This window comes from Aquarana catesbeiana, linkage group LG12, assembly GCF_042186555.1.
Source record: "Aquarana catesbeiana isolate 2022-GZ linkage group LG12, ASM4218655v1, whole genome shotgun sequence".
NCBI classification, from domain to species: Eukaryota; Metazoa; Chordata; class Amphibia; order Anura; family Ranidae; genus Aquarana; species Aquarana catesbeiana.
Window position 1 is genome coordinate 112,151,149 of NC_133335.1, and position 16,431 is coordinate 112,167,579.

General features: G+C 41.1%; 1 protein-coding gene across 1 annotated transcript in view; it reads right to left on the bottom strand.

The window, feature by feature from the left end:
• LASP1 (LIM and SH3 protein 1) overlaps positions 1-16,431 on the bottom strand; it is a 389,778-nt gene that overhangs the window by 44,905 nt on the left and 328,442 nt on the right. Inside the window, exons 5-6 of the mRNA XM_073608284.1 lie at positions 5,691-5,841; positions 1,827-1,927 (exon numbers count right to left, since the gene is read on the bottom strand). Of these exons, the coding sequence (XP_073464385.1) occupies positions 1,827-1,927; positions 5,691-5,841 (252 nt within the window). The remainder of the gene's footprint in view (positions 1-1,826; positions 1,928-5,690; positions 5,842-16,431) is intronic.

Genomic DNA, 16,431 nt, shown 5'->3' on the forward strand with positions numbered 1-16,431 from the left:
GCTTCCAGATTGCACTATTAGTCCCTACACTATTAATCCCACCTCCTCAGAGCAGTGGAGGTGGGGAAAAGGCCCATGTGACTAAACATTGTAACAATATTAATTTGAAAGGGAGGGAAGCTTAGCCAGGTGGTAAGGTACCCGTCCAATTTTAAAAGGCATTAGGACTGGTTTGGAACAGAGAGAGGGGGGCACCATGCTTGCTTCCCTCCCTTTTCTAGCCACCAATGCTGCATGCCTGAAAATTGAGCTGGTTGTAATTTCACACTGTTTTTTTCCCCAGTTTAATTTACTTTTAAATGTAGCCCTTTAAAATTAAAATCAAGCTGTAGCTGTATTTCAAGGCAAGCTAATTTTAAAGGAAAAAAAAAAAACACATTCCACAGCCAAAATGTGTGCTGCCAATGTATGCAGTCGCTGAGACGGTCCATAAAAATCGTAATTGTTCCGTGTGACTACATGCAGCTTTAAAGCAGAGTTAAACCTAAAAGCAAACGTGTCATATTACAGCTTAACAGTTTTCTTTTTCAGGCTTAACTTTTCTCTGCTTTGGCCAATGTTAGAGTGATTCTATCTCAAACCTGACCTCATAAACATACAATGGAAAAAGCCCTGCAAGTACACCTTTAACGCTTTGTTAGGAAAGATCGTGTTGAAATCTAGGTAGAATCAATAATGAAGATTTGACTGCACAATAGAAACATGATTCATTATGGCAAACACCACTGCCCAGCCCCATCATAAACTAAGCAAAGATTTTTCCTTGCTGGAAGGTCCAGAACAGAGCATCTAAAAAAGTATGCTGCAATTTAATATTTTTTGTTATGCTGTGTGAATAGGGACACGTAACAAATATAAAGGAGGGGTTCCTGCCTGTAGGAGCAGCTCCAGCTCACCAATACCCTTTTGTGACAACTGCTTGTTTGACATAAATTTAGTAACAAATTGTTCTCCCATAGAAAGTTTGTGAAACCTGAACTTTTCATGAAACCCCATTGAAGTCTAGAGTCACTGAACCTCATACGAACTGAACCCCGGCAGATTTGCTCATTCCTACACGCCAAGTCAACATAGTGACCCCAAGTAGACATTTCCCTGGGGAATATGCAGCCAACCTTCAGGAAAATGAGTCACAAGGCTCTGCACCTTAGGAGAAATACTGTGACAAGCAAGTGAGGATCATCAGTCATATGTAATCCTACAGTGCATGCACAACTCAGTAGTTGCCACTGCTGAGTTTTAAGCAGGGATATAATATTGGACTCCTATTTATGTCAAAGATCTATATTCAGTCAATGTCTGAACTTGAATGACCACAAGGATCTAGGATATCCAGCTTGTCCTTCAGTCAGCTTTTGACTGAAAATCAACAAGATAAAATATCCCAACCCCCTCCACAAATCCGAGAAATACACTCTGTTCTAGCTCTATAAATATCAGGATAAAATGGAGCTGTCTAGCAGAGATGGGGTTTAGCCACTAGGTATTGTCAGCTCCATTGGTTGCTTTATATTGCATCCTACTCCTGCATAAGCCCACTTGATATAAGCCCACTAGTGAATTAAATAAAGTGCTAAGGCATGGGTGCTCAACCTGTGGCCCTCCAGCTGTTGTGAAACTACAAGTCCCACCATGCCTGTGTCTTCAGGAGTCATACTTGTAAATGTCAGCCTTGGGACTTGAAGTTCCCCAATAGCTGGAGGGCCACAGATTGAGCACGCCTGTGCTAAGACATAATAAATAATAAGGAAACTCACATGGCAAATGTATCAATTTCAAATAGCCAGCTGGCAGACTTCAAACGCTCTTTAGGAAATAGTACTTACTCCTCCTGCAGGGGCTGAGTGCTGGGTAGTGACAGGAGTCACTGGCTCCTGGTAACCATATTTAGGCGGCTGCTGTTGCTGCTGTCGCTGATGTTGATATGCTGCACAAACATACGAAAAAGACAAATAGGAGCAGTATTCATTAACATCTGTCTTTGGTTATCACTTCCCTAAATCCAAGGCCAAAAATATAAATTTCTTTGTCCATTGAAGGACAAAGTAAATGAGTCATGTGGGTTATGTTGTGGCATTGAATAGGTGAACATTCTAGCTCTATTTTGAGAATTTTTTTAATTAAAAAAAAAAAAAATCAACATACTCAGTTCTCTGCAGATACTTTTATCTTACTTTACAAGGTTTTTTCTTGAGCTGGTCAATACACAGCAGCTATCCAGTTCAGCTAATACTTGGTGCTGCCTCAGTGGCTGTACCCAGACCCCAGTGGAGAGAAAATTGTGAAGCCTGTCTGGAATGTGACCTACAGGCACTAGACTTTGCCAATAGCGCTTTCAGGACCTTGTTTCCCATGTCAGTTTAAAGCGGAGTGCCGCTTAAAAAAAAAAAAGTCAGCAGCTACAAATACTGCAGCTGCTGACTTTTAATAATCGTACACTTACCTGTCCCAGGGTCCAGCGATGCGGGGGATCGAAGCCCCGCTTGTCTCCCCCTCCGCTCAGCGGCGCCGGCATTGTAACCATGGGCACCCGGCTGTGACTTCACAGCCGGGTACCCTCTGCGCATGCGCGAGCCATGACTGGTCGCGCAATCATCTGGGACCTGCAATGTGTCCCAGATTGACGAGAGGGAGGGGGGAGAGCTGATCTCCCTTCCTGCGCAGAGGGAAGTGACGTCAGGAGCCCAGGCGCTGGAGGGGCAGATTACGAGGGACTCCCTAGCAACAGGCATTAAGAGGCGAGTAAAAAAAAAAAAAAAAATTCTCTAAATGTTTTTTTTTTTTTTTTATGCACATAGATGAATTTTTTTTTTTTTTTGGGTGGAACTCCACTTTAAGGCCTCGTTCACACCATGTGCAGAGATGTCAGTTTTTCTGCATGTGTTCTGCAAGAGCACAGAAAAAACAAATTGTTCTCTACATGCTCTGTTCACGCCATGACACTGGTATCGTGTGCAGATTTTTTTTTGTGCAGGAATTTGCAACATGTATGCAGTTATCTGCACGAAAAAACACGTGACATCAGCACTGTAGTGTGAACAAGGCACATAACTGACATGCATGAAAACTGATGTCAATGTGCATAAAAACTCACTGAAATATGCATGAAAACTGACGTAAAGTCATGGCTGTGTGTGATTTTCCCATCAGTTTTCATGCCCGTATGGTGTGAACAAGCCCTAAAAGCACTCCCACGTTCCAAAGCAGTTGGCACAGTGAAAGCAATATCGGGTAAAGAGAATTAACAAAGGAGTACTTTTGTAACGTAAGGAAAAAAAATTCATTGAGGAATGGAGTGTGGGAGCGAGTGGGATCATTTTTACCAGGGTATTAGAATTAAAGATCCTAAGTTCACGGAACGCTTTCAACTCAGGAAAAAATGCACAAGGGTGTGCAAAAATGCCATAAAGTGAGCAAAACATAGATGCTTGATCTAAAACTGCATGGGGAGTGGAGATACAAGGGAAACCCCAAGCATCAAAAACTGCAAAGATACAAGACAATACATGACCCAGCAGAACAAGAGAGTCTTCCACTTTGGAAAGTGGTTTGAACCTTCAAGCAGAGATGGCAGAGCATTTTGGCCCCTAGATATGCCATTTGAGAGGGCGTTAAAACCATAATCTGACTCGGAGTTGGCTCAAGCATGGGACAACAATCAAGTATGTCTGTCAGGTCTTTTAAGAGGGACACGACAGGCAGCCCTAGAACCATTATTAAAGTATTGAATTGATGGAAGTGCCACATGAAAAGTCCATTAAAAGATTGTACAGTCCATTAAAAGATTTAAATTGCAACAGCCAGCGCATTCCAAGAGCTCAACACGCCCCCTTTTTCAGGGCTTGTAGAATGATAACTATAGGGTGAGGGCCAGGACCCTGCATTCATTATAATTGGTCTCCCACAATACACAGAACATGAAAATGCAATTATTTTAGTCAATTTAAACTGCTAAATACCTTTTTTTAATCAGCAGTCTTGTGATTTCTATCAGTGTCCGGCCGAACACTGGTTAAAGCTTGTAGGAGGAGTTTTCATTCTCCTCTGACTGTCCGAGGAGGCTGCATGACTCCTGACCCTCTGGACAGTGCTGATTTGCCCTGTGCCGATCACGTGCCCCCAAGGCTGTGTTCTATCAGGAGATGGATTGGGGATTGTGGAAGAAGGGGAGGATCAGATCAAAGACAACAGGATCAAACAGCCTTTTTACACAATGCTCAGGATTAACCCCTGTGGCAACAAATACAAAAAAAAAAAAATAACACACCAAGTAAAAATTTTGGTTTACTCACAACCAACTGCTTATGCAGAAGAGGTTAATATCTGAGGGTGATAGGGGCAATAGCAGGAAGACAATATCCCATGCTGAAGGAAAGAAATTGGCAGTAACAGAGCAAGAAGTGAATGAGCGAGAGCGCTTAAGTCTGCCACATCTCTGGTCTTGGACAGCACTCTGTGGCAGTAAAGGAGAAATCTGTAAAGTACCATTGGCAGAGTCTAATGTGGATGGTCACATTCCAGGCAGGCCCGCAATGTTCAGTCCAGCAGAGGCCAGATACAGACTCCAAGGGGTTGCCAAGGATAAGCTGATTTGGATAGTAACATAGAAAGCCCAGCTCAGTAGCATGTAGTGTCTTGGTTAAAGAAAAAAAAAAAAAATCTTGATCAATATATAAATAAGACCTCCATCCTCCTAGGACCTCAGCCAAAAAAATCGAGGCATTGTGAGAGTGGGAAGGGCTTACACCTGGCTGGCCAACAGGTTTTTTGTTTGCCAGTGTACAAATCCTTCAGTATATATTTTAAAATAAATACACTCCGTGTCCCTTAACCACTTGCCCACTGGGCACTTTCACCCTCTTCCTGCCCAGGTCAGCTTTCAGCGCTGTCACACTTTGATTGACAATTGCGCGGTCATGCAACACTGTACCCAAGCATTTTTATCATTTTTTTCACACAAATAGAGCTTTCTCTTGGTTGTATTTAATGGCCACTCTTTTTTTATTTTTTGCTAAACAAAAAAAGACCGAAAATTTTGAAAAACAAGACTTTTCATAGTTTGTTATAAAATTTTGCAAAGCGGTAATTTTTCTTTCACTGATAAGGCTGCACTGATGGGGACTAATAGGTGGCACTGATGGGTGACACTGATGCGGCACTGGTAGGACTGCACTGATAATCAGGACACTGCTTAATCAGTGCCTCGCTTATCAGTGTACATGTGCCTTTTAGTGATACCGGTTATCGTCTCTCTTCTCCCATCCCCATGCTCAGCATGAGGAAAGGAGTGCCGATAACCGGCATCTGTTTACCTCTGTGATCAGCTGTGGATTGGACACATCTGATCACATGGTAAAGAGCCACTGATTGGCTCTTTCCCTCAATCTGTGATCAGCAGTGTCCAGCGGACACTGCGATCACAGGGCATGCTGCCTGCGCCCAGGAGCGATCACAGGTGCCATCCTATGAAGGTGTCCCAGAACTAGACGTCCGCATTGTAGCAGTCATTCGGCTATAGCGCAGTTGGCAAGTAGTTAATGAATGATAAAGACAAGTAAATACTTTAATCTCCATGGTCATGGTCACTTTGAAAAAATATATACAAAAATATATATAATAAAGGTCTTTAAATGTCTAAATTTGACTGGATGCTCTACAAAAGCACAAATGTCTTTGTTTTGCTCCATTACCTGAGCTACTGGCTGGGGGTTGATGGGGGGGCATGCTCTCTGAGGGAGTTCGGCGATAATTGCCACCATCTTCAGAACCTCTACGTTCATCTCCTGCATCAATGGAAAGACTACCCATCCGGCTCTTCTCAAACTCTTCATGATATTTAATCTAGAAATAAAAGCGTTTTAGAGCTCCCATTCACAAAGGAAACAATCACAGCCAAATGTACAGAATATCATGACCACATAGTATTCTGGAACTTTGTTAGAGGCTACACAATCACACTCTTAAAACAAATGTAAACCCAAATAAATGCTAACAAACACATCTCTTTTGGCTTGTAAACATATCCTTGCAAATTTTTTGTTTTTTTGCGGTTTTGTGTGTGCACCCTTGAAATGGCAAAAAATTACATTATCCAAAATTGTCTGACATTTTTAAAACTATTTACATCTTGTGGAATTTATAAAAAATAAATGAATAAAAAAAAAGCCTTTACAGCTAATTAATTTAGCATTAATCATGATGGCCTGATATTTGCACTTACTCTGTTGTGTGTGCAATCATTGTTTTCATACATCTGAATCTTTTGTTTGGGTGTTTATTTTATTAACCACCTTACCACTAGGCCAATTTTGACACTCTCATACATGTAAAAATCAGAATTTTTTTTTGCGAGAAAACTACTTGGAACCCCTAAATATTATATATTTTTTGAAAGCAGAGACCCTGGAGATTAAAATGGTGGTTGTAATATATGCACAATATTTGCGTAGCCATTTTGAAAACACAAATTTTCAGAAAAAAAAAACACGCCCACACTTTAATAAATTTTAGCGCACACAAATAGAATGTCCAAGTTTTTCTCCATAGGCAACACCTTAAAAGCCTTTACAGGTTAACAGTTTTAGAGTTACACAAGAGGCCTAGTGGTAGAATGATTGCTCTTGCTCTGACATTTGCGGCGATACCTTACATGCGTGGTACGATCATCGCTTACATGTCTGCATATGGGCACAAGGGACAAGGGTGCTTTAAAATTTTTTATTCTTAATTTTTATTTTATTATTTGTTTAAAACTTTTTTACGCGGTCTCTTTAATTTTTTAAATCAACTTTATTGCTATCTCAAGGGCCAAACTTGTGATAGCATGGGTCGTCTTTATGGAGAGCTCTGGGGTCTATAAGACCCCATATCTCTCCACTGGCCTCCAAAGCATATGATCAAACAGAGATCGGTTTGAGCAGATGCTGTACAACCTGGTAAACAAACAACCAAAACCAGAAGTGGCAAAATCCTCATCACTTCCGGTTTCTTTCATATCAAAGGGAAAGCAGGTACGGATGTAACTTCCTCCCCTCCCAGTGCATCAAAGATCCAAGTGGTGGTAATTGACGGTGATGAGCAATCGTGTGTAAAACAAAAAATCCCGATCTACTCTCCAGAGTAGTACAGTGTTACTATGGTAAAACTGTATTGCTCTGATCACTGTATGCAAAAAATTTTTTATTTTTTTTTTTACATACTGTCACCAGTCAGTGTCCCTGATCACCATCACACCAGTTATACGATGACACTGTACTGCACTGGAGACAGTAAAAAAAAAAAAATCCTTTAATTTTAATTTCCAAAAAATTGTGCCCACAAATAACCAATTCAAAAAACTCCCAATGCCTCTTACTAAATACCTTGGACTGTCTACCATGTAAAAAAGTCATTTGGGGGATATTTGTACTGTCTTGGCATTTTCGGGCCTCAAGAAATGAAATGGGCAGTCAGTACAGGATTGACCAATTCGCACATATATATATATATATATTTATTTATATTAATATTAGAGCTGCACGATTCATTGTTAAATTACTTAGAACCTCCAAACATATATATATATATTAGACCCTAGAGACTAAAATGGTGGTTGTTGCAATATTTTATGTCACACTGTATTTGCGCAGCAGTCGTTCAAATGCAATTTTTTGGGAAACAAATGACACTTTAATGAATTAAAAAAAATTAAAATAACCAGTAAAGTTAGCCCAATTTCTTTTGTATAATGTGAAAGATTTTACGCTGTGAGAATCGTGATCTTTTTATTCTAAGCAAAAAAAATTGTGATTCTCATTTTGGCCAGAATCGTGCAGCTCTAATAAATATTATATATATATAAATATAAATATATGTGCTCTAACGAGCAGGGCCCTTTGATCCCTGCTGTATTGAATTGTATTATAACTGTACTGTTTGTGCCATGTTGTAAAGAGCTGAGCAAACTGTTGGCGCTATGTAAAACTTGAATAATAAAATTTATATTACACCAATTTGGGTTATTTTCACCAAAGAAATGTAGCAGTATACATTTCGGCTTACATTTATGAAGAAAGATTATTTGTAACATTATGTAACAGAAAAAGAAAAGTGTTTTTTTTTTTCAATATTGAGTTTTTCTTTTCCATTTTTTTCACAAAAAAATTAAAAACCAAAAGAAAGCTCTATTTTTGTGTGAAAAAATGATAAAAAATTTAATTTGGCAGGGGCGTGTCCAGCCGCGTGCATGCTAGTAGCTCCATAGCAAGCTCTGTCAGGATCGCCGTCATTTTGCCTTCATCCTGTCGGCACATCTGTCTCCTCTGGTCCCCGCAACCAATCTGTGTCCGCCGGGATGGTCAAAGATGGGAGATCTGCCCCAAAATCCACAGGGGATTGGCTCTCCCTGAGCCCCCCCCCGGAGCTCCTAAGATGGCTGCGGTGGCCCGGCAGCTCACAGTGTACTGCCCCAGCGTGACAGACTCAAGAAGGGGACGATGTGTACTTCTGGGTCAGGGGTCCCAAGAAATCATCCCCTGCTGCCCCAAGCAACAAAACTAAGCCCCCTAATACTATCATGGAGCTCTTCTCCCCCCCCCCACTCCTCCGCTGGGTCTTCACTAGCTCCTCGGTCACCCATCTCACCAGCAGCTGCTGCCTCTCTGAGCCCTGACAGTGAAGAGAGGGAGTGGGGGAGGACAACAGCCATGTCACAGAGGGCTCAGGTACAGAATCTTCTTGCACCATGGCTATGTCCTCTGAATCCACACCTCCAGAGAATGAATTGACTATGAAACATGTAATGGAGGCTAAACAGTCTTGCCAATCTGCTTTACCAGCCCAGATTAATTCAGGTAAAGTGGACCTATCCATTCTGCGTCATGATATGCAAAAGATACATACCAGAGTGTCAGCCGCAAAGCAAAGGATTAGTGATGTAGAGGGCACACGTAACCCTATGCAAGCTGATGTTTGTGCAGAACCAACACTTAGCAGACCATTCCTCTAAATTGAGTGACCTAGAAGCCTGTCTTCGGAGAAACAATCTTTGCGGAACAATCTTTCATCCTTGGTGGAACAATCTTCTGCTCTATACGGAACCAGTATGCTTTCCTTCCTGTTTGCCATCAAGAGGGCTCACCGTGTACCCCTGCACCCTTTGCCTTTGGGCACGCCACCATGACCCATGCTGATTAAGCTGTTGCATTTCCACGAGAAGGAAGCCAGCTCGTAGCCTAAAGGATTTGTCCTGCAATGGAAACCGCACATCTATCTTCCCGGATTTCTCTGCGGCCATCCAAAAGCAAAGAGCTGCATTCTGCGGTTAAATGACATCTCTGAGAAAAACCTGGTCTACAGTATACTGAATTCTGCAAAATTAAGAGTGGTGGCAAATGGAAAAGTGCAGTGCTTCACCTCACCGGAAGATAAGAAAAAAGAAGAAGAATTGCGCTAGGTGCTAAATGAAAAGGCAAATAGTGATATGAAAAAAACGTACAGGAGGTCCTGCAGCTAAGCACTATAACCCCAATACGAGGGCACATAGAAAAAGACTTAAAAGGACAGTGCAGCGCTGGACCAATTGCAAAGTGAATAAATGTGCTTAAATATGTTATAAATTATATATAAAATATATAACTAGGAAATTAACCTACAGTAATAAAAAACAGCCAGTGATGATGGCTAGTGAGAAACCATACAATACAAAATGTACAAGTGATCAACAAAACGTGAAAGCATAAATATTTAAAACAAAGTTCATAAATGTGATGTAGGTGAGAAATCAAGTCCAAAGGTTAATCAATGCCGAGTTCAGAGTCGAATAATCCACCGCCAGTGCAGCCCGGCACCAGGTGATAAGTAATGGAGTCTTACCAGACAGCCTGTGACCGCCCTTACTCAGGGGGTCAAAACAGGCTTAGTAGTGGAAGATGAACTCCTGGGGATGTCCCACGATAAACGCCATAGGATGTCTTGCCAGCCTCCTTCTCGGGCAACTGATCAACAGTGGCAGGGGCGCCAGTACGGAAGGAATACTCCCAGGGGTGTTTCCAATATTTCTTCCCAGAGAGATCAGGCGATCAGGGTCACAACGCTAGCACGCATTGCGCATGGGCGATTCCATTTTAAACGGCAAAGGAGTTCCTTTGCTGTTCCTTTTTATCAGTTTTTTTTTTTTACTTAATAAATGAAACAGTCATAGTTTATCTGCACTATTGGAGTCCCCCTTTCTTTTTTTGGGAACTGTGATTTATCTTCGCCTGATCTCTCTGGGAAGAAATATTGGAAGCGCGCATGGGTGTATTCCTTCCGTACTGGCGCCCCTGCCACTGTTGATCAGTTGCCCGAGAAGGAGGCTGGCAAGACATCCTATGGAGTTTATCGTGGGACATCCCCAGGAGTTCATCTTCCACTACTAAGCCTGTTTTCACCCCCCTGAGTAAGGGCAGTCGCAGGCTCTCTGGTAAGCCTCCATTACTTATCACCTGGTGTCAGGCTGCACTGGCGGTGGATTATTCGACACCGAACTCTGCATTGATTAACCTTTGGACTTGATTTCTCACCTACATCACATTTATGAACTTTGTTTTAAATATTTATGCTTTCACGTTATTTGTTGTTTATCACTTGCACATTTTGTATTGTATGGTTTCTCACTAGCCATCATCACTGGCTGTTTTTTATTAAGGTAGGTTAATTTCCTAGTCATATATTTTATATATAATTTATAACATATTTAAACACATATTTATTCACTTTGCAATTGGTCCAGCGCTGCACTGTCCTTTTAAGACCTCACCGGAAGATGCCTCTGACTGGTTGAATAAAGTGAACTGAACACACTTCGGTATCCTTTACACGTTTCACCTTTAAATAACAGGCAGAACCGGTAGCATACAGTGAGAAAAAAAGTATGTGATCCCTGCTGATTTTGTATGTTTGCCCACTGACAAATAAATGATCAGTCTAATTTTAACAGTAGGTTTATTTTAACGAGAAACAGAACAAAAAAAAATCCAGAAAACGCATTTCAAAAATGTTATAAATTGATTTGCATTTTAATGAGTGACCCCACGGAGGTCAGACGTTTCTTGTAGTTGGCCACCAGGTTTGCACACGTCTCAGGAGGTATTTTGTCCCACTCTTTTTTGCAGATCCTCCTCAAGTCATTAAGGTTTCGAGGCTGACGTTTGGCAACTCGAACCTTCAGCTCCCTCCACATATTTTCTATGGTACAGAAGGCCTGGAGACTGGCTAGGCCACTCCAGGACCTTCATGTGCTTCTTCTTGAGCCACTCCTTTGTTGCCTTGGCCGTGTGTTTTGGGTCATTTTCATGCTGGAATACCCATCCATGACCCATTCTCAATGCCCCGGCTGAGGGAAGGAGGTTCTCACCCAAGATTTGACAGTACATGGCCCCATTCATCGCCCCATTGGTGAAGTTGTCCTGTCCCCTTAGCAGAAACACCCCCCCAAAGAATAAGGTTTCCACCTCCATATTTGACTGTGGGGGTGTTCTAGGCAGCATTCCTCCTCCTCCAAACATGGTGATTTGATGACAAAGAGCTCAATTTTGGTCTCATCTGACACTTTCACCCATTTATTTATTTTATTATTTATTTCAGGTACTTATATAGCGCTGTCAATTTACGCAGCGCTTTACATATACATTGTACATTCACATCAATCCCTACCCTCAAGGAGCTTACAATCTAAGGTCCCTAACTCACATTCATACATACTAGGGACAATTTAGACAGAATCCAATTAACCTACCAGCATGTCTTTGGAGTGTGGGAGGAAACCGGAGTACCCGGAGGAAACCCACGCAGGCACAGGGAGAACATGCAAACTCCAAGCAGGTAGTGTCGTGGTTGGGATTCGAACCAGTGACCCTTCTTACTGCTAGGCGAAAGTGCTATCCACTATACCACTGTGCCGCCTCCTCTGAATCATTCAGATGTTCATTAGCAAGTTTCAGATGGGCCTGTACATGTGCTTTCTTAAACAGGGGGACCTTACGGGCGCTGCAGGATTTCGGTTCTTCATGACGTAGTAGGTTACCAATTGTTTTCTTGGTGACTATGGTACCAGGTGCCTTGAGATGATTGACAAGATTCTCCAGTGTGGTTCTGGGCTGATTCCTCACCGTTCACATGATCACTGAAACTCCACGAGCTGAGATCTTGTATGGAGCCCCAGACTGACGGAGCTTGACAGTCATTTTGTTTCTTCCATTTGTGAATAATCACACCAACTGTTGTCACCCTCTCACCATGCTGCTTGGCGACGGTCTTGTAGCCCATTCCAGCCTTGTGTAGGTCTACAATCTTGTCCCTGACATCCTTGGACAGCTCTTTGGTCTTGGCCATGGTGGAGAGATTGGAATCTGATTGTTTCTGTGGACAGGGTTCTTTTTTTTTTTTTAAGATTTTTTTTTTTTTCAGCTAAGATTAGGCATCTTTAAAGCTGGATACACACTATACAAATTTTGTTGTTCGATTTCCTTTAGATTTACCTTCAACTATGTAATGCAAGGGCCTGCCTGATTGCATACAAACTGAAAATGTTTAGGTTTGACCTCATATTATATGGTTTTGGTAAATCTAAAAGAAAGAAATTGTATAGTGTGTATCCAGCTTTAGAGTGTGCTTCTAATCTCAGCTCATTACCTGTAGAAGACACCTGGGAGCTAGAAATCTTGCCGATTTATAGGGGATCAAATACATATTTCAATCATTAAAATGCAAATCAATTTATAAATTTTTTTGAAATACATTATTCTGGATATTTTTGTTATTCTGTCTCTCACTGTTAGAATAAACCTACCATTAAAATTATAGACTGATCATTTCTTTCAGTGGGCAAACGTACAAAATCAGCAGGGGATCAAAAACTTTTTTCCCTCACTGTACATAGCAGACCATGGCTTTTTGGTTAACCCACTTCCTGCTGTGCCTTTGATCTGCGTCACTGGCATGTTGGCTTACTCAGGCCCTATTGCACTCCACTACTCCTAACTACGGCACCCCATGGTGCACTGGATGTTTACTCTTCTGTGCCTTGTTGGCATTTTTTTTTTTTAATCCTTTATTTTATTAAAAAAAGTCATAATACAATTATGCAAAACACCTATTTACTAATATCTTAGATTGTACATAACATTTTTCATATTTACACCCCCCCACCCTACCTCGTACCTAGGGAACAATCAAGCTGACTTTTGTTTTTCCCCCATTTCGACCATTACTCACTTCTTTTTATTGGCTTATTACCTCAACATATCTCCACATTCTCATTTTCCTTACGTTCTACCCTGTCATCTTCTTCTCCACTATAACTTAAACTCTCCAAATTATAAGTTTCATCTATACCAAATATCCAGTCCCGGACTTTGGGGCTGCCTGCTTCCTGTCACTTTTTGGGTATAAGACTTTACGTAACGTTAATCAGAGAGGGAATTATAGATGCTTTGTATTGTTTAATGGGACCATCCACCCCGTGGAACAAACATGTCCATGGGTCTTCCGGTATTACTTTATTGGTGATTTCCTTTGTTAATTGTAGAAACTCTTTCCAGTGTTTTTTTTTTTATTATAGGGCAATCCCACCACAAGTGGGCCATTGTTCCTGCTGCCTTATACCCTTCTCCAGCACTCCGAGGATTTTCCTGGTTGGTATGTGCTCGTTTTGTCTGGGGACGCATACCACCTTGTCAAACACTTATAATTCATCTCAGCCATCTTTGTATCTCCAGCAGAACTATGGGTTAATTTCAACATCTTTTCAATAGTGTATTTATTTCTTCGTGACCCCAGTTAATTTTCCCATTTTTTGATATATGGCAGAACCTCCAGATCCTCCCCAGCTAGTAATATTTGATATATCCGTGATATATTATTTCTGGATTTTTCCCTCATGCACAGCCGTTCCAGCGGCCTAAGATCTTCCCCAGATCTTATTGGGTGGGGCAATTTCTCAACGAAATGCCTTAACTGGGAAGTGCCGCCATCTATCGATCACCATTAATTCCGTGTCAAGTCTTAAATCTTGATAAGTGCTAATTTTGCCCATCTTAAATATGTCTTTCAACTGTGCATTGTCTTTTTTTTATCTAATTCCCCACAATTGACCTTTTCCCGGGTGCAAAATAATCATTTTCCTTTAAAATAAATCAAAGGTGAGTTGTATGCCCATTTGTTTTGCTTGTAAGTCATATCCCAAATTTTTAGTGCGTTTCGTGTCATTGCATGCGTATTTGCTACCAGTGCCCTGTATTGTGGAGGGTTCCATATTATGCTTCTTAATTGTGTACTACTCATTTCATTTTCTAAGTTTACCCACCTTTTTTCATTGTCCTCTTTCGTCCATTCCACCACCCGTGTAAGTGCTACAGCATCATAATACTTTGAGGTCTGGGACGGCTAAGCCCCCGTTTTTTCTCCTTACTTAGTACAACCAATGCAATTCTCGTTTTTTTATTTTTCCATATGAACTTTGATATTATAGTTTTTAAAGTTTTAAAATATAGTTGCGGCAGGGACAAAGGCAGCATTTGGAACTTACAAAGAATTTTCAGGACCAGTACTATCTTTACAGTGTTAATACGCCCTATCCAAGAGAGGGGTCAGGGTGATATTTTTTTTATTTCCTTAATTTCGTCTAAAAAGGGGATGTAATTTATTAGATATATTTTACAGAAAGAGGTAGTCAATTTAATTCAAGTATTTTAAGTCCTTCCTCCATGGGAAATGGAATTCTTTTTGCAAGCTCACTTCTTCCTGTCTACTTATATTTATGTTTAAGATCTCAGATTTGCTCATGTTGATTTTGAAATTTCTCCATACTATTTTAATGTCTTCAATAAATTTGGCATTGTAGTCCTGGGGTTTGAGATGTAGAATAGCACATCATCAGCAAACGCTGCCAACTTGTGCTCTTCCTTCCCTATCTTAATCCCTTTAATATCTGGGTTATTACGAATTGAAGCAAGCAGGGGCTCCAAGGTCAGCACAAACAAAAGTGGGCACCCCTGCATGGTTCCATTTTCCATGACAAAGGGGAGGGACGACCCACAATTCACCTTGACAAAGGCAGAAGGATGGTTGCACAATACTTCAATCCATTGTATCATTCTTGGGCCCAGGCCCAAGACTTCCAACGTTTTTATCATAAGTCCCCAGTCTACCTTGTCGAATGCTTTTTCAGCATCTATCGACAGGAATAGACCTGGGGACCTACTAGTTTTAATAGTCTGAAGGAGGAGCCATCCACTCCTTCAACCTAGTCGCTAATACTTTAGCATAAAGTTTGGTATCTGCGTTCAATAAGGCTATTGGCCTATAATTTGAACAAAGCGTACTATCCCACCCCTCCTTTAAAATAACCATTACTGACGCAGACAAGGCCTCCCTTCCCATTTCATAATTTACAGCCAACCCATTCATATACTGACACAGCTTTGGGACAAGAATTTCTTTATATTTTTTGAAATAATAGGTCGTATACCCATCTGGTCCTGGGCTTTTACCCGGGGCTGAATCTTTTAATGCTTTATGGATTTCCTCCTCTGTTATGGGTCTATCTAATATGGACCCGTCACTTACTGAGAGGTGAGGCAGTCAGGCGTTTTTTAGGAATTCTTCTCCGCCTTCTCTATTTCCTGTTGTCCCTTCTGGGCCACAGAATAGAGAGCACAATTGCTCCTAAACACTTTCGCTATCTTATTAGTTGTATATACCATTTCCCCATTCTTGTTTTGAATTTTTTCTATATAATTGATTTCCCTTTTCTTTTTTAACATTGCTCGCTTTATTTCCCCATTGATGTCCTTCTTTAGCTATTCTGTTAAATGTCCTTTTTGACTCCTGATCCATAATACCCTTAAGTTCGTCTCTCTTGTTGACCAATTGGTGGAATATCTCCTGATGCTGACCTTTGTGTTGCTTGTGTCCTTGTTCTAGTCTGTGTATCTCTTCTATTTGAGTATTCATTTTTTTAATTCTCTTTTTTTCCTCCACGCCGATAGAGATAAGGACACCCCTAATATAGGCTTTATATTGCTCCCACAAGGTAGCACCTGAAATTTTCCCTGTATCATTAACTAGGAAATATTTTACTATTTCTTTACTAACTGCTTCAGCTACTTTATCATCCTGCACCAGGGCTTCGTTCAGTCACCATGTATACGGCTGTCTTTGAGTTCCTGGAATCCTCATCTTCATTGACACAAGGGAATGGTCGGAAAGAGTAGATATTTCTATGTTTGTTTCCATTACCTGCTCCAGTAGCCTATGATCCACCATTATGTAATCCAACCTCGAGTACGTCCTGTGTACAGGAGAGAAAAACTTGTAATCACGTATCTTCGGGTGTTGCGCCCTCCACACATCCATCATTTGGCATTGGCGCATTTTCTGTTTAATCATTTTTAACAGGACCTTGTTTGTCCC